The 21,862-nt window shown below is 45.8% G+C and overlaps 1 protein-coding gene and 1 long non-coding RNA gene across 2 annotated transcripts in view; one reads left to right on the top strand and one right to left on the bottom strand.

Annotated features, from left to right (window-relative positions):
* ADRA1D (adrenoceptor alpha 1D) overlaps positions 1-17,713 on the top strand; it is a 65,757-nt gene extending 48,044 nt beyond the window's left edge. The window contains exons 2-3 of the mRNA XM_083458832.1: positions 13,442-16,833; positions 17,106-17,713. Of these exons, the coding sequence (XP_083314958.1) occupies positions 13,442-14,016 (575 nt within the window). The 3' untranslated portion in view covers positions 14,017-16,833; positions 17,106-17,713. The remainder of the gene's footprint in view (positions 1-13,441; positions 16,834-17,105) is intronic.
* A 152-nt stretch (positions 17,714-17,865) lies between these two features.
* On the bottom strand, positions 17,866-21,140 carry LOC310686040. The gene is made up of 2 exons (XR_014515670.1): positions 19,478-21,140; positions 17,866-19,444 (listed from the first exon to the last, which is right to left on the bottom strand). It is a non-coding gene; the product is annotated as an uncharacterized lncRNA (long non-coding RNA).
* Positions 21,141-21,862: the final 722 nt, after the last annotated feature.

The raw sequence follows: 21,862 nt of genomic DNA, 5'->3' as shown, positions 1-21,862 counted from the left end.
GGTCTGGAGGGTAGGACTCGAACCCATGGCTTCAAGTTACAAGGTTTTTCTTTTCTTTTCTTTTTAATTTTTTATTAGGAATTTCAACATAACAATTTATCAAAAAACACATCATCCTCATTCCCCCCCCCCATTTTTCCCTCCCCAAAAAAGGAAAACACCAACCCAACCCAGACTTCCCTCGGCTTCTCTCTCTGGTTTTTCAGCACATGTTATTCTCTGCATATTATAAAATTGTAAAGATCCTTAATTTATCTATCTATATGTTACCAATAATAAATTTGTGTATGCTTCTTCAAAACCTGCTAAGGAGTCCAATTCAGTTTTTTTGTTTCTTTAAGTACTTTGTAAAAGGTTCCCATTCTTCTTTAAAGTCACAGTTGTCCTTATCACACAGTTTGTGTGTCAATTTCGCCAATTCCGCATAGTCCATCAGTTTCCCTTGCCACAGTTCTTTTGTCGGGATTTCTTTGTTCTTCCATCCTTGCGCTAATAAGTCTCTTGACGCCGTTGTCGCATACATGAAAAGGTTTTTTCAATTTCCTTGGCAGGTCTTTTCCTACAATCCCTAACAAAAATGCTTCAGGCTTTTTTACAAATGTTAACTGGAACATCTTCTTCAACTCATTGTATATCATTTCCCAGAATTTTTAAAACTTTACTACAATCCTACCACATATGGTAAAAAGTCCCTTCTTTTCCCTTGCATTTCCAACATATATTTGAACCAGTTTTATACATTCTTCCTATCTGCACTGGTGTTATATACCATCTATACATCATTTTCATGTAGTTTTCTTTCAACAAAGAGCAGTCTGCAAATTCTAAATCCGTTTTCCACAATCTTCAAACATAGTACAGTGGTGCCTCACAAGACGAAATTAATCCGTTCCGCGAGTCTCTTCGTCTAGCGGTTTTTTCATCTTGCGAAGCAACCCTATTAGCGGATTAGCGGATTAGCGGTTTAGCGGCTATTAAAGGCTTAGCGGCTATTAAAGGCTTAGCGGATTAGCGGCTAAAAGGCTATTAGCGGCTTAGCGGCTTAGAAAAGGGGGGGGGAGCGGGGAAAAATCGGAACACTCGCAAGACGTTTTCGTCTTACAAAGCAAGCCCATAGGGAAAATCGTCTTGCGAAGCAGCTCAAAAACGGAAAACCCTTTCGTCTAGTGGGTTTTCCGTCTTGCGAGGCATTCGTCTTGCGGGGCACCACTGTATTATGACCTGTATCTTGTGCCCTCAAGAAAGGAGGTTATGACTAAACATCAGGAAGGTCTTCCTGACAGTGAGAGCAGTGGAACAGACTCCCTCTGGAGGTTATGGACTCTCCTTCCTTGGAGGTTTTTAAACAGAGGTTGGATAGCCATCTTTGAGGAATGCTCTTGCTGAGATTCCTGCATTGCAAGGGGTTGGACTAGATGACCCTTGGGTCCCTTCCAACTCTACAATTCTATGATTCTGTGATTCTATTGTCCTAAGATAATAGGAAAAAAAGCAGAGACATCACCTTGCCAACAAAGGTTCGTATAGTTAAAGCCATGGTTTTCCCAGTAGTGATGTATGGAAGTGAGAGCTGGACCATAAAGAAGGCTGATCGCCGAAGAATGGATGCTTTTGAATTCTGGTGCTGGAGGAGACTCTTGAGAGTCCCATGGACTGCAAGAAGATCAGACCTCTCCATTCTGAAGGAAATCAGCCCCGAGTGCTCACTGGAAGGACAGATCCTGAAGCTGAGGCTCCAGTCCTTTGGCCACCTCATGAGAAGAGAAGACTTCCTGGAAAAGACCCTGATGTTGGGTAAGATGGAGGGCACAAGGAGAAGGGGATGACAGAGGATGAGATGGTTGGACAGTGTTCTCAAAGCTGCAAACATGAGTCTGACCAAACTGTGGGAGGCAGTGGAAGACAGGAGTGCCTGGCGTGCTCTGGTCCATGGGGTCATGAAGAGTCGGACACGAGTAAACAACTGAACAACAACAAATTATCCTAAGGCAAAAGCTCTACTCCTGAGCTGTGCTTTGCATTTCATATTGCAAGGGGAGGGTGTCTCTGAAGGCCAGGGGCTTGTGAGGTTATGCTGGGGCCAAACCACAAGCCCCAGAGAGCTTGCCTGAGCCCCTGCTCGTCCACCTCGCAAGCCCCTCGCGACCAGCATGCGACTGTCCTGTATGTGACCAGGCCATTCAGCTCATCTCACTTAGCAGATAATAAATATCACCGGCCCCTGTTTTGCCAAAAGACATTTTAATCTGCGGAAGAGCTTAACGGCTCTCTCGGGCCTACGCAGGAGAAGGGCCAATTTCTCCTCCGGCACAAATTCATTTACTGCCATGGATGGGAGCTGGGGGTTGCTTTAAGGATGAACGTGGCCCCAGGGATGAATGGAGCCAAGAATAGCCGCTCGCATCTCTAAGCCTGCAGTGTTCAGCTGGGAAGCCGATCGGTGCGTTTCGTCACACGCTAGTAATTCATCAGCCAGCAGCCCGATTCACAGACAGTGAGGCTAACACATGTCCCTGCACAACCAAACTTCATTCTCCAGCCACGTCAGGGAGGTAGAGAATGAATCAATCTCAGTTTGGTCACGTACCAGGAACATTGAGCGGAACGCTAAGAAGCCTCATTGTAAGTTACTCCCGGTGGCTAAGAGTAGAGGAAGCCAAAAGGGAGTTTTGACTTGAAGCGGAGAACCCCATTCATTGTTTCATAAAATCATTGTAGAATTGCAGAGCTGGAAGGGGCCACAAGAGTCTTCAGCCCCCCCCCCCCCCCGCAATGCATGGATCTTTTGCCCGATGTGGGGCTTAAACCCACAACCCTGAAATTGAGGGTCTACCAAGTGAGCTACTCTCAAGCCCTGGGGTCTCTAGGTTTGCTTGACTCACTCCAGGTGGTAGGTACAGGGTTCAAATCTCCAGTCATCTGGATAACTCAGTAGACTCGTAATCTGGTGAACCGGGTTTACGTCTCTGCTCCTCCACATGCAGCTGCTGGGTGACCTTGGGCTAGTGCATGGGTAGGCAAACTAAGGCCCGGGGGCCGGATCCAGCCCAATCGCCTTCTAAATCTGGCCCACAGATGGTCCGGGAATCAGCATGTTTTTACATAAGTAGAATGTGTCCTTTTATTTAAAATGCATCTCTGGGTTATTTGTGGGGCCTGCCTGGTGTTTTTACATGAGTAAAATGTGTGCTTTTATTTAAAATGCATCTCTGGGGGCATAGGAATTCGTTCATCCCCCCCCCCAAAAAAAATATAGTCTGGCCCCCCACAAGGTCTGAGGGACAGTGGACCGGCCCCTGCTGAAAAAATTTGCTGACCCCTGGGCTAGTCACACTTCTCTGAAGTCTCTCAGCCCCACTCACCTCACAGAGTGTTTGTTGTGGGGGAGGAAGGGAAAGGAGAATGTTAGTCGCTTTGAGACTCCTGAAGGGGAGTGATAAAGTGGGATATCAAATCCAAACTCCTCCTCCTCCTCCTCTTCTTCTTCTTCTTCTTCTTCTTCGTCTTCTTCTTCGTCTTCTTCTTCTAACTATATGCTGTATTTGATGCTTATGGTCTATAGAATAGTAGAGTTGGAAGGGACCACGAGGGTCATCTAGTCCAACCCTCTGCAATGCAGGAATATTTTGCCCAACCTGGGACTCGAACCCAGGACCCTGACATTAAGAGTCCCATACTTCACTGACTCAGCTATCCAGGGAGACTTAAAAGGCAAACAACAAAGCTAGGACCATTTCCTAATACTGGAAAGAAAGGAGACGGTAACACGCCATTCATTTTTTGCATTTATAACTCACTTTTTTCCACGCATGCACACAAAGACACACCTACCTTCCTCTCGATGCAGTCAAGCAGTATTCAAGGGAACATCCCAGTCAAGCATCTCAAGGGAACACCCCAGCATAGGTATCAACTCCCTGGGGCCTTGGGTGCCCAAGCACCCACCAAATTCCCCATGAAGGGGCCTGGCACCCACACATTTTGGTGCCAGGGCCGTGCACGCTGTAATGAACCCACAACCCCAGACACCCACAGTCGTGGGGCCCAGATGGCACTCCTGCTTCCCAGACAGGCCAACAAGTTCAAGGAGGGCACAGGGCAGGGCAAGGGAGGGCTGCAGGCTGGGTAGGGTCCCCAGAGGCAGGCAGAGAGCCCTGGAGCTATGCACCCATCAATCTTTTCTGTGTCAAACTCAGGCGGCTGCCTGCTTTTCTAACTCTGGTGCAGGCACCGTTCAGGCAGGTACCAAAAAGGGAGAGAGAGGGAGCTATATTGGGCACACAACAGAAACGATGCCTTATGAGGAACGGTTAAGGGAGCTGGGCATGTTTAGCCTGGAGAAGAGGAGGTTAAGGGGTGATATGATAGCCATGTTCAAATATATAAAAGGATGTCACATAGAGGAGGGAGAAAGGTTGTTTTCTGCTGCTCCAGAGAAGCGGACACGGAGCAATGGATCCAAACTACAAGAAAGAAGATTCCACCTAAACATTAGGAAGAACTTCCTGACAGTAAGAGCTGTTTGACAGTGGAATTTGCTGCCAAGGAGTGTGGTGGAGTCTCCTACTTTGGAGGTCTTTAAGCAGAGGCTCGACAACCATATGTCAGGAGTGCTCTGATGGTGTTTCCTGCTTTGCAGGGGGTTGGACTCGATGACCCTTGTGGTCTCTTCCAACTCTATGATTCTATGATTCTATGATTCTATGATTCTATGATTCTATGATTCTATGATTCTACATTTGCATTGTATTTGCATGCCCCGATTTATATGCACAGAGGCAAAAGAGTTAGAGACAGTTGCTGAAATTGCAGTCGAAGTGCAATCGGTCTGCTGCCCAGGTTTTAAGGTCTTGGTGGGCACCGCTTCTCAGGTCCCCCAATTCTCTGGTCTTTGACAAGACAGCCCCTTAAAGAGAGGACCCTAACGAACAGAGGAATACCCTCCGTAAAGCAGGAACACCTGAATGAAAATGAATGTTGTGGATGAGCACAGTTGCCGCTATCGGCCGAATTGCATATATCCCAACCTCCATCTCTCCCTTCCTCCAAGCCAAGGTCTAAAAAATCTGGCTGGCTTGTCTGTTTTCCAAATGCTTTTCCCAGGCCCTTTCTCCCCACCAAAGGGGCAGAGGAAGCCATGTAGAAGCAAGCTACTTTCCTGCTGGAATAAACCACTGCTGTTTGGGAAATCAGGGTGGACCGGTACAGCCCAAAGTGTTAAGTTGTGGGTGAACATATCAGACGACACAGCGATTCTTCAGACAGCTCTTGTTTACTCACAGGCCAGAACTGAACTGAACTGAAGGGTTCAGCCAACCTGCTTATATAGAGCTCAACTACAAAGCAACAGTAACAACTTTATGTAACTATCCAATCACTGAACATCACTTTCAATCCCTTATTTGCATATGCGGACCTGAGTGAAAACTATCTACAGTATTCCCTTGCTGGCCCAGGGTGAGAACTTCAGTACATAACACAAAGCATCTAATTTGGTCAATAAAGACCACAACAGTCCATCCTCACTCCAGAAATATTGGTAATTTTTTTTTTATGTCTCTCTGGGAAATAGCTCTCTGGTGGTCCACTCCTATATCGGTGGGCCCCCAACCGTGGACTTGCTCGGCGATGGCGGGGACCAGCTGCAAGCCACCATTTTTACCTTTCCCATAATGCCCTGGGGCATTGTGGGAAATCCAAAAGGGTGGCTCGCAGACCCAGGGCAGGTGTCAGTGCCGGTGGGCCTTGCCGGAGGATGTTGGACCTGCTTTGCCGGATAAAAAATAAATAGTATTTATTTTTAAATACTATACTATTTTTAAATAGTATAGAGCTGGAAGGGCCTATGAGGGCCATCTAGTTGAACCCCTTGCAATGCAGGAATCTTTTGCCCAACGTGGGGCTTGAAGACAGGGATTATGAGTCTCTACTGACAGAGCTATCATTGCCTGGAGGAACTTTCAGTCCTAAATTTGCCACACCGCAGGGGCAATGAGGGGAAGGGAAGAAGGTTAAGGGGGGGTGTTTATTTCACAGAACGGTTGGCTTTTGAGGAGGGAGTTGAAGGGGGAGAGCGAAAAAAGAGCATCACCAAGGTATTTTGGGAGTCGGTTCCAGGCTGCTCCAGAATGCAAGTCTGGTGATCAACAAATGCCCTTCCAAAAGGGACTTGAGGCTTGCCAATTGCGGCACAAGAAACCTCTCAAAGATTCTGGCTGCATCCCTGCCTGGGATTCCAGAATAATAGCTCGGCTGTTTTGTTTAAAAGTGAGAGAGAGAGAGCATAGCACGTGACCTCCTCTTTTGGGGAGATGTGTGACAATTTAAGAAACAACACAGACTAATCATAGAATCCTAGAGTTGGAAGGGACCCAGCGGTCATCTAGTCCAACCCCCTGAAATGCAGGAATCTCAACCAGATCATCCATGACAGATGGCCATCCAACCTCTGCTTAAAAAGGAGAGTCCACCACTACTCGTGGGAGTCTGTTCCGCTGCCAAAAAGCTCTTACTGTCAGAAAGTTTTTTCCCAAACTTTTAGTCGGAATCTCCTTTCTTGCAACTTGAAGCCCTGGGTTCGAGTCCTACCCTCCGGAGCAGGAAAAAACAAGCATGCCACTGGGATATTTGAAGATGGCTCTCAAATTCCTCTCAGACTCCCTTTTTTCCAGGCTAAACATCTTTCCAAGCTAAAATCTCTTGTTAGAAGGGGCGTCCATCTTCAATGTTTCTTTTTTTTTTCCTTTTAATTCCCTGGTACAGTTAACAACATACCAGCTCCAAAATAACTGCAACTTTTAAGCAAGGGTGTGCTTTTACTCACAGCCTTACTGGTTAATATTTGCTGATTAAAATCAGCAAGTCAGCAAATCACGAAGCTCCCGGCTCTATCATGCAGCAGTGACTACGTTATTACATGAGCACTGGTCCACAGCGTTTGATATTTTCATTTACATACATTCATTCAAAATAAGATGGGTTTATGAAGCAATTCTATATCCTCCCCCCACACTGGCGAAGAATTCTACAAAACAGTAGTCAGTATCCGGAATCACCGTTCAGTGTTGGACATCATATTTGCTGAATACACAAAGCTTCACAGCTTGTCTTTCATCGTACAAAGTCTGGTACCTCGCTTCATTCAAAGATTTTCAGAGACTTTGAGACTAAAGATTTCATTTTGGACTTGTTATGGTTTGAAGGAATTCTATAAAAGATTGTTTATTGCGCATGTACATGGTCATCGTGTTGCCTAGACATTGCCTAGACCAGTGTTTCCCAACCGGTGTGTGCCGCGAGACGTTGCCTGGTGTGCCTTGGGAGGGAGGCGGGCGAGTCGGGCGGCGAGAGGCGGGGCGGCGGCGGCGAGGAGAGGCCGCCCAGCGCGGGGCTCTCGCCATCTGCCTGCCTGGCTGCCTGCGTGGCGCTGACGTCACGGGGCTGTAACGTGCCCCACATAGGCACACGCGGGGCGGCGAGCGAGCTCCCTCCCACATCCCATCGTCGCTCACTTCGGCCGGCCTACTGGGCTGTCGCAGGCGGAAGGCCTGCGCATGCGCGAGGTTTTCGCACCTTCGGTATTCCCTTCACGCCTTCCTCCTCCCGGGTCCTTGAGAGCGCGGGAAGCGGCAGCGCGAGACCGGCGTTGAGCCTGGTAGGTATTGCGCTTGCCAAGGCAGTCATTTGGGAAATGAAAACTTGCAAAGCAAGCAACCAGTTCAATCTGAAGTACGTGTATGCTTAATATACTGTATCTGAAACCTGTTCTGCTCCCTCCCCCACACTTGGTGCCATTTTCATCTACACATGCAGCAGAGTAAATTGACCCAGAATAGTACCAATTCAGATGGCAGATGGGAAAATGACAGTGCTGAATGCTTTCCCTGCAAATAAAAACCTAGCATATTTGGAAGAGGGATGCTAGCCTAACCATTACCTTCTATGCTGTTACTATTTTTTTATTTTTTTTTTACATAAGTAAAAAGTGACCTTTCCCCATCTGGCATGGTGGTGTGCCTCGAGATTTTTTTCATGAAACAAGTGTGCCTTTGCCCAAAAAAGGTTGGGAAACACTGGCCTAGACAATCCCTGAAGGGAGCAGGCTTGAAGTCACCACCCTATCACCTGGGATAGCTCAGTGGGTGGAGCATGAGACTCTCAATCCCAGGGTTGTGCGTTCGAATCCCACGTTGGGCGTAAAGATTCCAGCATTGCAGGGGGTTGGACTGAATGATCCCCGTGGTCCCAACTCTGCAATTCTGTGATTCTGTGACTTCAAGCCTGCTTTGAAGTCCTGAGGACCGTTGCCTGATGGCATTGTGATGGCACCTGCTTGGCCAGAGAGTTTCCCCATCGACCTTTCATTTGGCCAGCAAGGTGTAAGGAAGTTAAGGATTTGGCCCACCCGCCAGATCCGGTTCATTTCTGGCACGTAGACAACCTTGAGCTGGAGAGCCAAAAGGTCTGACTTTGTATACATAATTTCCCTGTGTTTGGTTTGTCAATGCAACTCACGAGAGCTTGAAGCCTGTATTCAGGGTCTACTTATGTTCTTGTGAATGAATATATCACTTGCCCTGGAATCTGCAGATTCAGGACCCCCACAATGTTGCTGGGTGTGTTTTTTTCTCCCCTCTACAAACAGGTCCCGGAGGCTCCTTTTCTCAGCCAGCAAACTATGGGGCTGTCTTGTGAGATGGTGTTTTCTGTTCTCGCTTTCAGGATTCCGATGTTTCCTTGCCCCGCGATGCCAAGCGCTCCCCTCGGAGCTGTTTTGACACCGGGGTTTAGCACCAGTGCCTTGGAAGCGCATGCTATTTACCCATAATACAAATTAACACCGCAGTCACGCAGCGTCATGATTCATCTAAAATTAAAAAACAGTCAGGCTGAGTCAGAGAGTTATTCTTAGAGTTCCCTGGGCAATAGCCACGGAGGCCGGGCAGAGTACAAGAGAGCCATCTGCTGGACAGAGATGGGCAACGCCACGTGCCGGAACTCCGAGAGGGTTAACGGGGGATTAATGGGGACAAATGGGGATTAATAGACAAGAGAGGATTTGATGCTTGCACAAGAAAGCCTCTTCCAATTATCCAAGAACATCATGCCACAATCAAAGGACTGGCCCTGCTGGCTTCTCAGCCGTTCCACTTTCTATTTCTGAAGGCAAAACTCCAGGAATGGATAATGGCATTAGGGCCAGCTCTCATTATCGCTTTTGGGAGAAGAATCTCGCCTTGAGGTTTCGGCCGAGGCTGGGCTAACACACGAACACCCAGACACAATCCATTCCCAGTTATAACGTAGACCAGGCTTCCCCAACCTGGTGCCCTCCAGATGCATCAGACTTCCTGCATTTCAGGGGGTTGGACTAGGTGACCCTTGGCGTCCCTTCCAACTCTACATTCGCTTTTTTTGTTTTTGTTTTTCACATGTATTTTGTGTTTTTATATTGTGTTGTAACCGCCCTGAGACCTGCGGGTATAGGATGGTATACAAATTGTCGCTGTTGTTTTCTGTGACTCTACAGACCCCATCTACCCCAGCCTGGGGCCATGCTAAAGCGTATTGATACGATATGATACGAATCTTTATTGTCATTGTCCCATACAGAACAACAAAATTCAAAAATCTACATCAGACATTCAAAAACCAACAAGCCTGCTATCCCAGCTATCCCAGCCTGGTTAGCCCCCTAAACACTCTGATACCCCATAATTAAATACAATATACTCCCATAGAGACTCCTTACACTGCGTTTAAAACCAAAACCGCATTTGGATAGAAACTGTTTCTCAGGCGGCTAGTCCTAGTCTTTATAACCCTGTACCTTCTTCCAGAAGGCAGAAGCTGAAAGAGATCATTTCCGGAGTGCGCACTATCCTGCGCTATCTCTGCAGCTTTCTTATGGCACCTGGAAGTGTAGATTTGATCCATGAGGTTTGGAGACGCCAGTCTAGAGTCAACAAATTTAGACTTCAATCCTAATCTCGCTTATTTCGAAGTAAATCCCACTGAAATTTTGCATGGGGTTGAACCCTGGGCATCCTGTCCAACAGTTCTATGAACCCAAGTGGGACTTACTCTGAGTAGGGGTGGTTAGAGTTGCTCTGTAATTTATTCGATCCTCTTTAGACTCTGGGACAGGTGTGAATCAGGGCCTGGAGATTTCGGTCTCTGCATCGCTGGAGATGGAGTCCTCTTGGTTCCCTCCATCACATTATGACCTGGAGGTGAGGGGAAGGGCATGGGTGAGGGGGATTCATTTCTGGTGAAGAAGCAGGGGCTGGCCGCCATGGGTGCCACTGCATGAGCAATCCATCCAGAGACGTGAATAATCACAGGAATGTAGTGCCATATACATATAAGCTAAAAATGCATATAAGCTAAAAAAAAGCTATAGCTTAGGGCCCAACTCTCTTGGGGACCCCAAAAAAAATTTAAAGGAAAAAACTGGATGTACATTTCCAAAGTATAAGATTAAAAACAAATAAAATAAAACCTACCTACAGCAACAGTGTTTTGTGTTGTGTAGGCTCCTGTGATGTAAGTAATGGGTCCCGCCTGCTAGCCTGCTCCCTAAAATATCACTGATTTGCTCATTTCTATATATAGGGTGCCTACATTCTGCATGTCAGGACGCGGGTGGTGCTGCAGTCTAAACCACAGAGCCTAGGGCTTGCCGATCAGAAGGTCGGCAGTTCGAATCCCCGCAATGGGGTGAGCTCCCGTTGCTCGGTCCCTGCTCCTGCCAACCTAGCAGTTCAAAAGCACGTCAAAGTGCAAGTTGATAAATAGGTACCGCTCCGGCGGGAAGGTAAACAGCATTTCCATGCACTGCTCTGGTTCGCCAGAAGCGGCTTAGTCATGCTGGATACATGACCCGGAAGCTTTACGCCGGCTCCTTTGGCCAATAAAGCGAGATGAGCGTCGCAACCCCATAGTCGTCCGTGACTGGACCTAATGCTCAGGGGTCCCTTTACCTTTTTTTTTACATTCTGCATGGACTGGTTGCATGGCAACATGTGCAAATGGCTTTAGATACCTATTAGGTCCATAAATTACTATACAGATATATTCAACACAAAAAACAGCGACAATTTGTTGTTGACGAGGGCAGCTGGGCGTATAAAGGGCCCCATTACCTTCAGTAGCTTAGGGCCTCATTAAACCTAAATCCAGCCCTGCAGGAATGTGTTGAGGCCATAACTCTGGGGTCAGGATCTGGGGTCCAGAAAGGATCCCACCCCCATTCTACCTTGGACCACACCTTGATGGTCTGAGCACAGGTATCAAATGGGACTTCCCAACAAAAAAACGAGCTTGTTAGAGCTTCAGTGACACACTGGGCAATAGATATGGAACACAGTATAGATTTTAATGTCTAGGAAAAACTCTGGAAAAGTGACTTGAAGTTCACAGCATGTTATTCTTTGGAGGAGAAGTACTTGAAAATGATTTGCGGGTGGTATTTAACTCAGAGTAGGTTTGCTAAGATGTATAAGACTGAATCAGATAAGTGCTGGAGATGCAAAGAGATGGAGGTAACATTCTTTCCGATGTAGTGGACTTGTAAAAGGGTAAAAGAGTATTGGGAAATGATCCATAATGAATTGAAAAAAATGTTTAAATGTACTTTCTCAAAAAAATTCAGAGTCCTTTCTGTTGGGGATAATTCAGGCTGAAATTCCCAGGTGTCAAAAAAGCTTATTTATGTGTGCTGTTACTGCAGCTCATGTTTTGTTAGCCCCAAAATGGAAAACGAGCGAGGTCCCAACCAAAGAAGAATGGCAACTTAAGTTGACAGAATAGGCACAACTCACAAACTTAACATATAGAATAAGAGAACAAGAAGAACATATGTTTAAAAAAGATTGGAAAGTGTTTATAGAATGTGTGGGAAATAATTGTGTACAGCTGAAAACGCTGGCAGCGTTAAAATGAATTCAACAGTGTAAATAAGTTTTGAGGGATGCAATAAGTTAGAGTCAGTGTTTGATGTGTAGGGGGAGAGGCTTCAAACCCCAGAAGACCAGACACAGTTACAGGTTAAACAGATGTTGCTGCAGCATGGATCGCTCTAGTTTAGGGTCCTAGCCAGCCAGCCATGCCCTCTTGCAGGATATTCCATTTTCTTCAGACACGCTTCCATTTTCCAGTGTCCCCCTCTCTAGCAGTCAGCACTCCATAGCAACTGAGCATGTGAAGTCTGCAACGGGATGCAATGTGATCCTTCTGTAAACCTTGGGTTTTCCTGAGCCAGGTGAAACCTTCCACTTCTGCATGAACTGTTCTGGCTCTGCAGGGTCGACACTCACTCTCCAGACATGACTGTTGGAGGGATGTAATAATAATAATAATAATAATAATAATAATAATAATAATAATAATAATAATAATAAGGAATAGTAATGTTTAAGGAAGCTTTTAATGTATAACAGACTGTTGCATTTTAATATTTTGTTGGAAGCCGCCCAGAGTGGCTGGGGAAATCCAGCCAGATGGGTGGGGTATAAATAATAAATTATTATTATTATTATTATGCCCATCTAATTGGATTGCCACTCTGACCAGCTCCCAACAAAATACTAAAAACACAATAAAACATCAAACACTAAAAACGTCCCTACCCAGGGCTGCTTTCAAATGTCTAGAAGGGATATTTAGATGCCAGCATTGCTAGGGTTGGACTAGATGACCATTGGGTCCCTTCCAACTCTACAATTCTACAATTTTATAATTCTAAGATTCTGTGATGCTAAGAGGGATAGAACTACCTAAACTGTATAGAAATTTATTCATGTATGCGACTACAGTGGCGAGAATGTTACTTGCCCCAAAATGGAAAGAAGAAGTCCCAGCAAAGGAAGAATGGATACAAAAACTTATGGAATATGCAGAAATGGCAAAACTTACCAGAAGAATAAGAAATCAAGAGAACAAACTTTTTATAAAAAGAATGGAAATTGTTTATTGAATATTTACAGACAAATTGTAAACAGATAAAAACACTGACAAGATTACTGTAATAACCTGCAGCTACATAAGATTATATATTTAAAGAAGATAAGTAAATGAGTAAGTTAAGATAATTTAGATAATGCAGAAGATATTAAAAATAAATTTAAGGAGCTGCAGAAAGAGGGGGAAGGAAGTCTAGTTTTAAAATGGCTAAATGGCTAAATGGCTAAAGGCCATTTTTTGCTTTACTGTTTTGTAATTAATATTGTGTTTATCAATATTTTCATTTGTTTTTGTTTTCTTTTTTGGTGTACCAATAAAAAAAGTCAAAATGATTGTAAAATCAGTGAAAAGTATATATCTGAAAAGTATAATTAAAATTTAAAAGAAAAAAAGATTCTGTGATGCTAAGGTCTGTGGTCTGACACTGCAATGCCATTCTTACGTTCTTGCCTTGTTTTCTCTCCCATCTCCCGCCCAGGTTCCTTCTTCCCTTCCCTGAAGCCCTCGGGGATGCTCTTCAAAGTCATCTTCTGGTTGGGCTACTTCAACAGCTGCGTCAACCCCATCATCTACCCTTGCTCGAGCAAAGAGTTCAAGAGGGCTTTCACCCGCCTCCTCAAGTGCCAGTGCCGGAGGAGGAGGAGGCCCATTTGGAGGGTCTACGACAACCACTGGCGAGGGGCCTCCATGAACGGGTCGGGCCAAAACTCCGAGAGGGAGCGCAGGTCTAGGATCTCCACGCTCAACGGCTCCTTCATGTTGAACTCGGGCAGCTTGGAAAGAGCCAGCAAACGGAGGACTCTGAACTTCAAGAGGTGGAGACTCTTTTCCCCTTTCCAGAAGCCCTCCACCCAGCTGAAGGAAAAAATGAACAGCCTCTCGCAGAAAATCCGGGGCAGCTCCGTCAAAGGGGGCGCTGTGGCCTCGTACAAGACGGAGGTGGAGTCGGTCTCCATCGGGATCCCCAATGAGTTCATGGAGTGCATTGAGTACCAAATGTATGACGATTTGACGGACTCCGAGTCCTGCGGGCTTAAGGAGACGGATATTTAATTGCCAGCAGGGATCTCTGCCCTTTGGGGTTCCGTTTTCTTTTGTCAATGTCTCTTGTGCGGTGGTTGGCTGTCAAAAGGGGGGCAGGTAGACTCAAGTGGATGCCCTGGGAGCCGAGTGCGGGAGCCCGAGTTTTGAGTACAAAAGGCCCCATGCTCTGTCCCAAGCCATCTACCGTCCAAGAAGGGTCTCAGGTAGCAAAAACTGAGGAAGAAAATGTCTCCTCCGCCAGATACCTTGGAGAGCCTCTGCCTGGCCATGTAGGCTATACTGATTCAGTTGTGTCTGACTCAGGATAAGGCAGATTATAAACTGTTTGATTTGAACCCGGTCCTTTCCCTCAGCCGTCATCAAACTTGGAATCTGCGAGGGGAGAAGTTGCCACCTGTTCTTTCCACCGGGCAAAGTCCACCGGAATGAAAGATGGTTGGCAAATACCCGATTTTAAGCCCAGGTTTGGGGTGCCCCATTTTGTACTGGTGCTCAGAATATTGCGGTCGAATCCGCCATGGATCTGGATGGGACCCTTCGAGGTCTACATGGGCAGGTCCAGCTCAACGGACTCCCATGAGCGTTGGGGTAGTCCATGGAAGAAGAGTTTGTCAGCACAGGAGACAAAGCAGTGAGAAGTATTTGTTTCTCTTATAGGCAAGGGGGGTGGTCTTGGTAGGGTTGGGAAACCCTTTTTAATCTGTGCCCCCCCCCCATACTTGGCACTGGGGAAACCCCAAGTATTTGCCTAGAAACTCTGAAATGCATAAATTAATGGCACAAGTCAATAGACGGGTTTGGGGGTTTTTTGCATAAATTTGCCCAACTGTTACTCTTTATTCTGAGCTCTTCGTTGCAGAAAACTGCAATTTTGGGCCATGTGGAGTGAAATATACTTGGAGTCGAGAGTGGATTTCATGCTCTTTATTCAACTCATAGTGGTGAGGAGGAATGGAAGTTCCCCCAGGATGTCTGCTTTATATACATTATTTACACAATGGGCCCCACGTGATTGGCTAATTCCGGGATTCACCTGTAGGCCAATCAGGCTGCGGATTCACTTCCACCTGGAGCTGGATTGGTGGCTCCTGTGGACCAATCATACTGCTGCATTCTGGATCCTATTGTTCTAGGACCAATCAGACTGCTGCATTTTGGATCCTATTCAACTCAGTACATAACATGGAAGCAGGAGAGGTAAGGGCATGTGACCTCAGGCAAGAGGGGGAAAGAGGGTAGCCAATCAGAGAGCTTGCAGAAGCTCCACCCCTTGATCCAGAGGGGAGGAGGAACAGAGTCTTAACACAGAATATCTCTTTCATGTCATTGTTGTTTCGAGGGAGAAAGCAAGACGGAGGGAATATCTGCTTGGAGTGCAACTTTCTGAGGGACACAAATGCGGCCCCCAAGGCCTCCCTATCAGGCCCTTGGAACACTCTCCAGGCCACGCCCTCTCCTCAGGCCACGCCCCTCACTGTCCCTGCTTTGCATCCCGAGTGTTTCTGCTTGGCTCAAGTGTGCCCTTGAATTCTGACGATGCCTTTTGCTTCTCTGGATGGAAGATGGAGAGCAATGTGTGTTTGTGTGAATGTGCAGAAACATGCCTACTGTACAAAGGTAGCATTTGCATTCATTGCTCCGCCCATGTCTGCCTCTGACTCCACCCACTGCCAGCGTGCAGCCCTCTGTCTGAAAAAGGTTGTCCACTCCAGGTTTAGAGAACAGGAGATGTCCCCATTTTCAAAATTTATTCCTGCAACAAAGTGGTCTAGAAGCTTGCTTTCTACCTGGAGTTTTGAAGAACCCAAATCTGATGTTCTTTAAATTTAAAATAAATGCCGAAAACAGCAGAAATCCTAAAAGCAGATCAAATGTAACTTAGCTATGAAGTGAGGTCAAGTCAGTACAGTGGTACCTTGGCTTCTAAACACCTTGGGTTACAAACACTTCAGGTTACAGACTCCGCTAACCCGGAAGTAGTACCTCAGGTTAAGAACTTTACCTCAGGATTAGAACAGAAATTGTGCTCCGGCGGTGCGGTGGCAGCAGGAGGCCCCATTAGCTAAAGTAGTACCTCAGGTTAAGAATAGTTTCAGGTTAAGAACGGACCTCCGGAACAAATTAAATTCGTAACCAGAGGTACCTCTGTATTACAACAGGGACCTTTTTAAAAAAAACCAAGGATGGAGACCAGGTCTCCTTAATCCGTTTGGAGAGATTGTCAGCTTCACCAGTGGACTCATTCACACGGCGAGGAGAATTTAACCACCTCCCCTGGATCCCACAATTTGCAAACTACCCAATATTTCCAATTTGGTTAGGGAATTGTGATAAAATTCACTTTGCCACAATCACTGGGTGTGGCAGACAACCAGCCCTCCACATGAGTCCAAACTGCTATGATTGTCTGTTTGTATGGAGGCCCAAATGTCTATGAGTTGATGACGGTCACTCAACGGTGAGGGGAAATCACTGCATATTCTATGCGTGGAAAGCAATCCCCACCCGACTGCCAGAAATCTTATTTAGCCAGCTTGGCGCCTCTCATTGCCCACATGCTTTCAAGTGACTCTTTGTGGTCATAAAGACTAGAAACTTGAAACAAGAATGAAAGCACAGGTTTGATGGAAGCACAAGTTCATGCCCAGGACCCAGAATTCTGAGAGTGTTTAGATTTGCACAAAACAGAAGCATCGACCAAAGAAGGAAAAACTGGTAGGACTTGCAAAGGTTTCCAGCTTGATTCAACCTCTAAACTAAGGATTACAGTTGCGTTCCAAGGGTAGCAACTGTGATTTTACAGTGAGAAAAGTGAAGGAAGGAACAGTGGCGTAGCGTGGGTTGTCAGAACCTGGGGCAAGGCAAGTAATTTGCGCCCCCTAACCCATGGATTTGCGCCCCCTAACCCGTGGATTTGCGCCCCCTAACCCTAACCCCCAGATGTTGCACCCGGTGCGGCCGGCCCCCCCCCCCTGCACCCCCCACGCCATGCCACTGGGAAGGAAGGGAGGGAGGGAGGGAGGGAGGGAGGGAGGGAGGAAGGAAGGAAGGAAGGAAGGAAGGAAGGAAGGAAGGAAGGAAGGAAGGAAGGAAGGAAGGAAGGAAGGAACTGTAGGTAGATGGTGGGACAGCAATAAAGGTCTGTATGTACATTTTTCTATTCCCTTTTCTCTGTGCTGTCACAGCACACGCCGACTAGATGAATTTCAGACGGCCATTCTGGTGTTTGTCAAAATATTTCCCCCAAGGCAGCCAATAATGTCAGGCAAAAACTGGCCCTGATTACACAACTCCATCTGGTCTGCGTGTGTTTCTGAGATAACATTTGCCAAAATTAATGATTGGAAAGAACCAGCGACTGCATGTAGACCCTGATTTCTTAAATCCCTGGCAAAATTCTGAACCCCCAGATTTCTTAAATCCCTGGCAAAATTCCCAATAGGACAACTTGGATCAAAACGTGATTCCTCCCCCCTCACAATCCCTTTCGTTTTTTATTTGGACCTGGGTGGCAGCCAGCAAATCATGGCCCATAGCAACTACGAATCAAACCCAAACGCTGAAAATAGCATCGTAGCCATTGAACGCCGCCTGTAGTTGTTTTCATAAGGAAACAACTTTGACTGGCCATCAAAACCCCGTTGGCGCAGAGTCAAAATTCCACTTGAGGTCAATGGGAAGGCTTGAATGTAGAATTTTATTTTTTTTTAAACCAGTTAATGTGGAGTACTACTAAAATCTGTGGATTTCTGTTGATTTGGGATCAAAACGGATAGCATCCATGCAATGCACAGATTTCTGCGCATGATGCTTCACAAATGTTGAGGTAATAGTCAGGATGAAATGAATATTCTCTAGTTTTGCTCCCCCCCCCAAACTAAAGATAGACATTTTGGTCGGTTGGAAAGATGTATTTAAAAACATTGGAAATTACCGGACATTTAGTCATTCTTGCCCAAAGATACCATGCTGTGAGCATGATGGTGTCACGCTGCTATATAGCCAATGGTATTTGGCCGTGTGAGGACATGATCGAGGGCAATTGAGGGCAATTATTGGGTGCCATGAGGGCAGTGCTTCCTGCGAAGCTTTTGCAGGCAACCATTCTTTTCCCATGACATGAAAAGCTGCTGTAAGATGGGCTTTGCTGTGACTTGAGCTTTCCTAGGCAGCAATATATATATATGGCGGATGTTGCACAGTGAGTGGAGGAGATAAATCAGGTTCTTAACAAGAATACTAAACATATGCTCTCTCCTGGAGCATTGACTGCTGTGATTGCAATGCATACACAATTGGGGAAGCAGTTCCTTTCTAGTAACAATGAACTGTTTGCAGCTTTGCTAAGCTAAGCCCCCATGTAACACTTACAATTTGTTAACGGAATCCCGCCCTGCCATCTGCTGCCACAATTGTCCTTTGATGCCACTCTGTTTTAAGCACAGAGAGTGTAAAAGAGAGATGGTCAGCTTGTATCTGGAGAACTGTGTCCGATCCTAGGTGCAGAATTGTAGCGTTGGAAGGGACCCAGCGGATCATCTAGTCCAACCCCCGACGACGAAAGGGAAATAAAACAAAATGAACATAAAGATACAAAACCTGGTCAGCTCGTATTAAAAATGCAATTAAAATCCATTTGAAAATAAGCATGCATACAAGTTGATGTAAGCCCTCCAGAGGCCCAGATTGGTATCCACCCAAGACTGGAGTTCATAGAAAATATGTTTTCCAATTTAGCCAGGGTGTGGTGAGGTCCTCAGACTGTTGCTTAATAGATGGTGGGTATTTATTCTTTCAGGCACAAAGTTAAGGTCTTTAAGTGACCATAGCAGCTCAGAAAATCCACTTTAGTTGTCCTGATACATGCTACAGGAATATGATTGAAAAGTACACGAACATCTGCAAATATCAAAGGTTCTGCCAGCACAAAATTGATACAGACAGCAACTTCAGACCCAAAAGGAGTCTATCTGGTGGCATTTTCCACATCACAACTCCAGCATCTTTCTGTATCAGACAATACTTCTTATAAAGAAATTGTGGAGCCCAATACACCCCAAACATCCATTTTTGCTGGCTCAGTCTCAATTTTGGATCGAGGGAAACATTCTGCATAGATCCTAAAGCAATTTTCCATTGTTTAGCTTGTGTAACACATTCTAATTCTCTATTCCACGCCGCTGCATGTTCAGAGGAGAAGAGCCAGGATGGTAAATAAAGTCCTACAAGGTCCAGTAGAAAGAGCTGGGAATGTTTAGCCTGGGGAGAGGGAAGATGGGGAAGGGGAGGCAGAATAGCTGTCTCCAAACATCTGAAGGGCTGCCATGCAGATATACTGATATGCTGTCGGGCATCTCTCTTGCCCCAGAGTGCAAGCTAGGAGCCAACAGTTAGAAATGGCCGGCGAGCAGATTTTGATTAAACTTTGGGAGACATCCTGATGGTAAGGTTTTGCAGTGTGATAGACCACCTTGGGGTTTGGAGGCTCTCCTTTACATGAGGTGTTTAGGCAGGCTGGCTATTGGTCAGAAACAGTATACCCACATCTTGAGGTCAGGTTGGATGGCCTCAAGGTGGATTCCAATGCTGTGGAGTCTGTGAAAATGCTCTCTTGCTAGTTGCTCTGCAGTCTCTTATACGAGAAGGTTCATCACTAGCCAGCACTCCTTCCCACGGAATATAGGAGCAAAGCATCTGCATGTGTCCAGATGTTTTGGAGGTTCAGAACCAGGTTTCCCTAAAGATCCCCCACATTGAGCGAGAAAGATTTCTGCATCACAGGGGGCTGGAATAGATGGCCTTTGTGGTCCCTTCCAACTCCTCAACCCCACCCTTGGATTGCGTCAGCAACCAAACATTTCCGTTGCCTCGAGTGACCAAACATATATGCAGTCATTACGGTCTCAACAGGATCACATTGATTACCTACGAATGGGAGATCACAAGAGTCAGCGCCCAGGTTAGGACTAATAAATAGAACTGTTTCTGCTTGCTTGTAATTTACGTGTCAGGTCAACTTCTCGTGAAATGCTGGTGTGTTAAGCCAAGCTTGTGAATACTCAAAAAAAGAAAATGAAGTATCCAGATCACATTGGCCTGCATCCAGAAAAAAATAATAATATTGCAAAGTTGCTGTAGCGAACCTCAGTCTGGCAGGGTGTTGAAGGGATCACATGCCCAGACTTTCTGAGAAAATCCACTCTAGTCCACTTCAACAGTTTAACAATAAAAAGAATCAGCCCATGAATCCAGGGATAGATGCATAAGCACATGAATCTGTGAATGCATACTCAGTGAGTGATCCGAAGAAGGGTCATGCAGATGTAGGACAGGGCTATGCGCACGTTGCTCTTGGTCCTTTTGCTGCAGAAAATTCCCACCGCTGAAGAGGCAAGCCTCTGTTTCATTATTCAGAAGACTTGCCTCTTCTGCAGCGGGAAGGAAAACAGCAGCAGCAGCAACGACCAAATGCAGAGCCCTATGTTGGACAATGGATGTAGCATATGGATTGTGTATGTCAGATCTATCTGATCCCCAGATTTCCCTCGTCTGCTCAGCACAGTTGACTGAATTCCATACATCAGCAAAATCTCACCAATGCTACAAAAGGAAGGAAGAAAGCTTCATCCACTGTAATGCTGGACTGATGTTTTATAATCTTTCTATTTTATTGTTTACAGATGTGTACATAGGTGTACATTTCCTTTAATGAATCTTTGGATATTTCATGTCTCGTTCCTCTTTTCTCTCTCCCTTTTAACAATCTGCAAGTGTATTTATTAGCCAGAGTGGGTTTTTCCTTCCTGTCATTTGATGCAAACTCTGCTGGATTGATTTATGTATACCTTTGCAAAACCAGAATGCACATTATTATTATTTTGTTTATTTGTACCAAATACACGCACAACTCTGCCTAAAAAAGAAAAAAAAAGTGCATTGTTTAAGACGTGACGTGTTCCCCTTTATTCATCAGCTCCCAGAAGAGCCTATTGAGTTGCCCTTGAAATGCAAAGCAAAATCTTCATACAAGACAGCTTCAGAAATATCAAGGGAAACCCAAAGAGTTATCAGAATGCTGATGACATTTCATTACGGGGCACAATCGCTCTTTGCAGCTCTGGACAGTTCCGTCAGATTGCAAGCGGCAGGGCCATATTTTTAAAGTTCTTTGCAAACAAATGCCCTGCTTGATATAATAAAAAATCTCCAAGCAGTTTACATAAAAACAAACAAAATCCTAGCATTTTTTTAACGCTGCCCCTCCTAAAATTCTCCCTGCATATAGAAAAAAAGCACATCAATGAAAGGTCTGCAGTAAATCTTTCTCCCGGGTGATGTGTTAGTTTATTACATGCAAGGAGAGTTGTTTTTAATTTACATGGGTGAACACCAGTAAACAGAACCACAACCCAACACATACACACACACACACACACACACACACACACACACAGCAAAGGAGTCCTGATCCAATGGCTCTTCTGGGTCATAGAATCATAGAATCCTAGAGTTGGAAGAGACCACAAGGGCCATCGAGTCCAACCCCCTGCCAAGCAGGAAACACCATCAGAGCACTCCTGACATATGGTTGTCAAGCCTCTGCTTAAAGACCTCCAAAGGAGGAGACTCCACCACACTCCTTGGCAGCAAATTCCACTGTCAAACAGCTCTTACTGTCAGGAAGTTCTTCCTAATGTTTAGGTGGAATCTTCTTTCTTGTAGTTTGGATCCATTGCTCCGTGTCCGCTTCTCTGGAGCAGCAGAAAACAACCTTTCTCCCTCCTCTATGTGACATCCTTTTATATATTTGAACATGGCTATCATATCACCCCTTAACCTCCTCTTCTCCAGGCTA

Source organism: Podarcis liolepis, assembly GCF_965112155.1.
Source record: "Podarcis liolepis genome assembly, chromosome: 9".
NCBI lineage: Eukaryota > Metazoa > Chordata > Lepidosauria > Squamata > Lacertidae > Podarcis > Podarcis liolepis.
The sequence above is the reverse complement of the archived record's forward strand: the minus strand, read 5'-3'. Positions and strand labels throughout refer to the sequence as shown.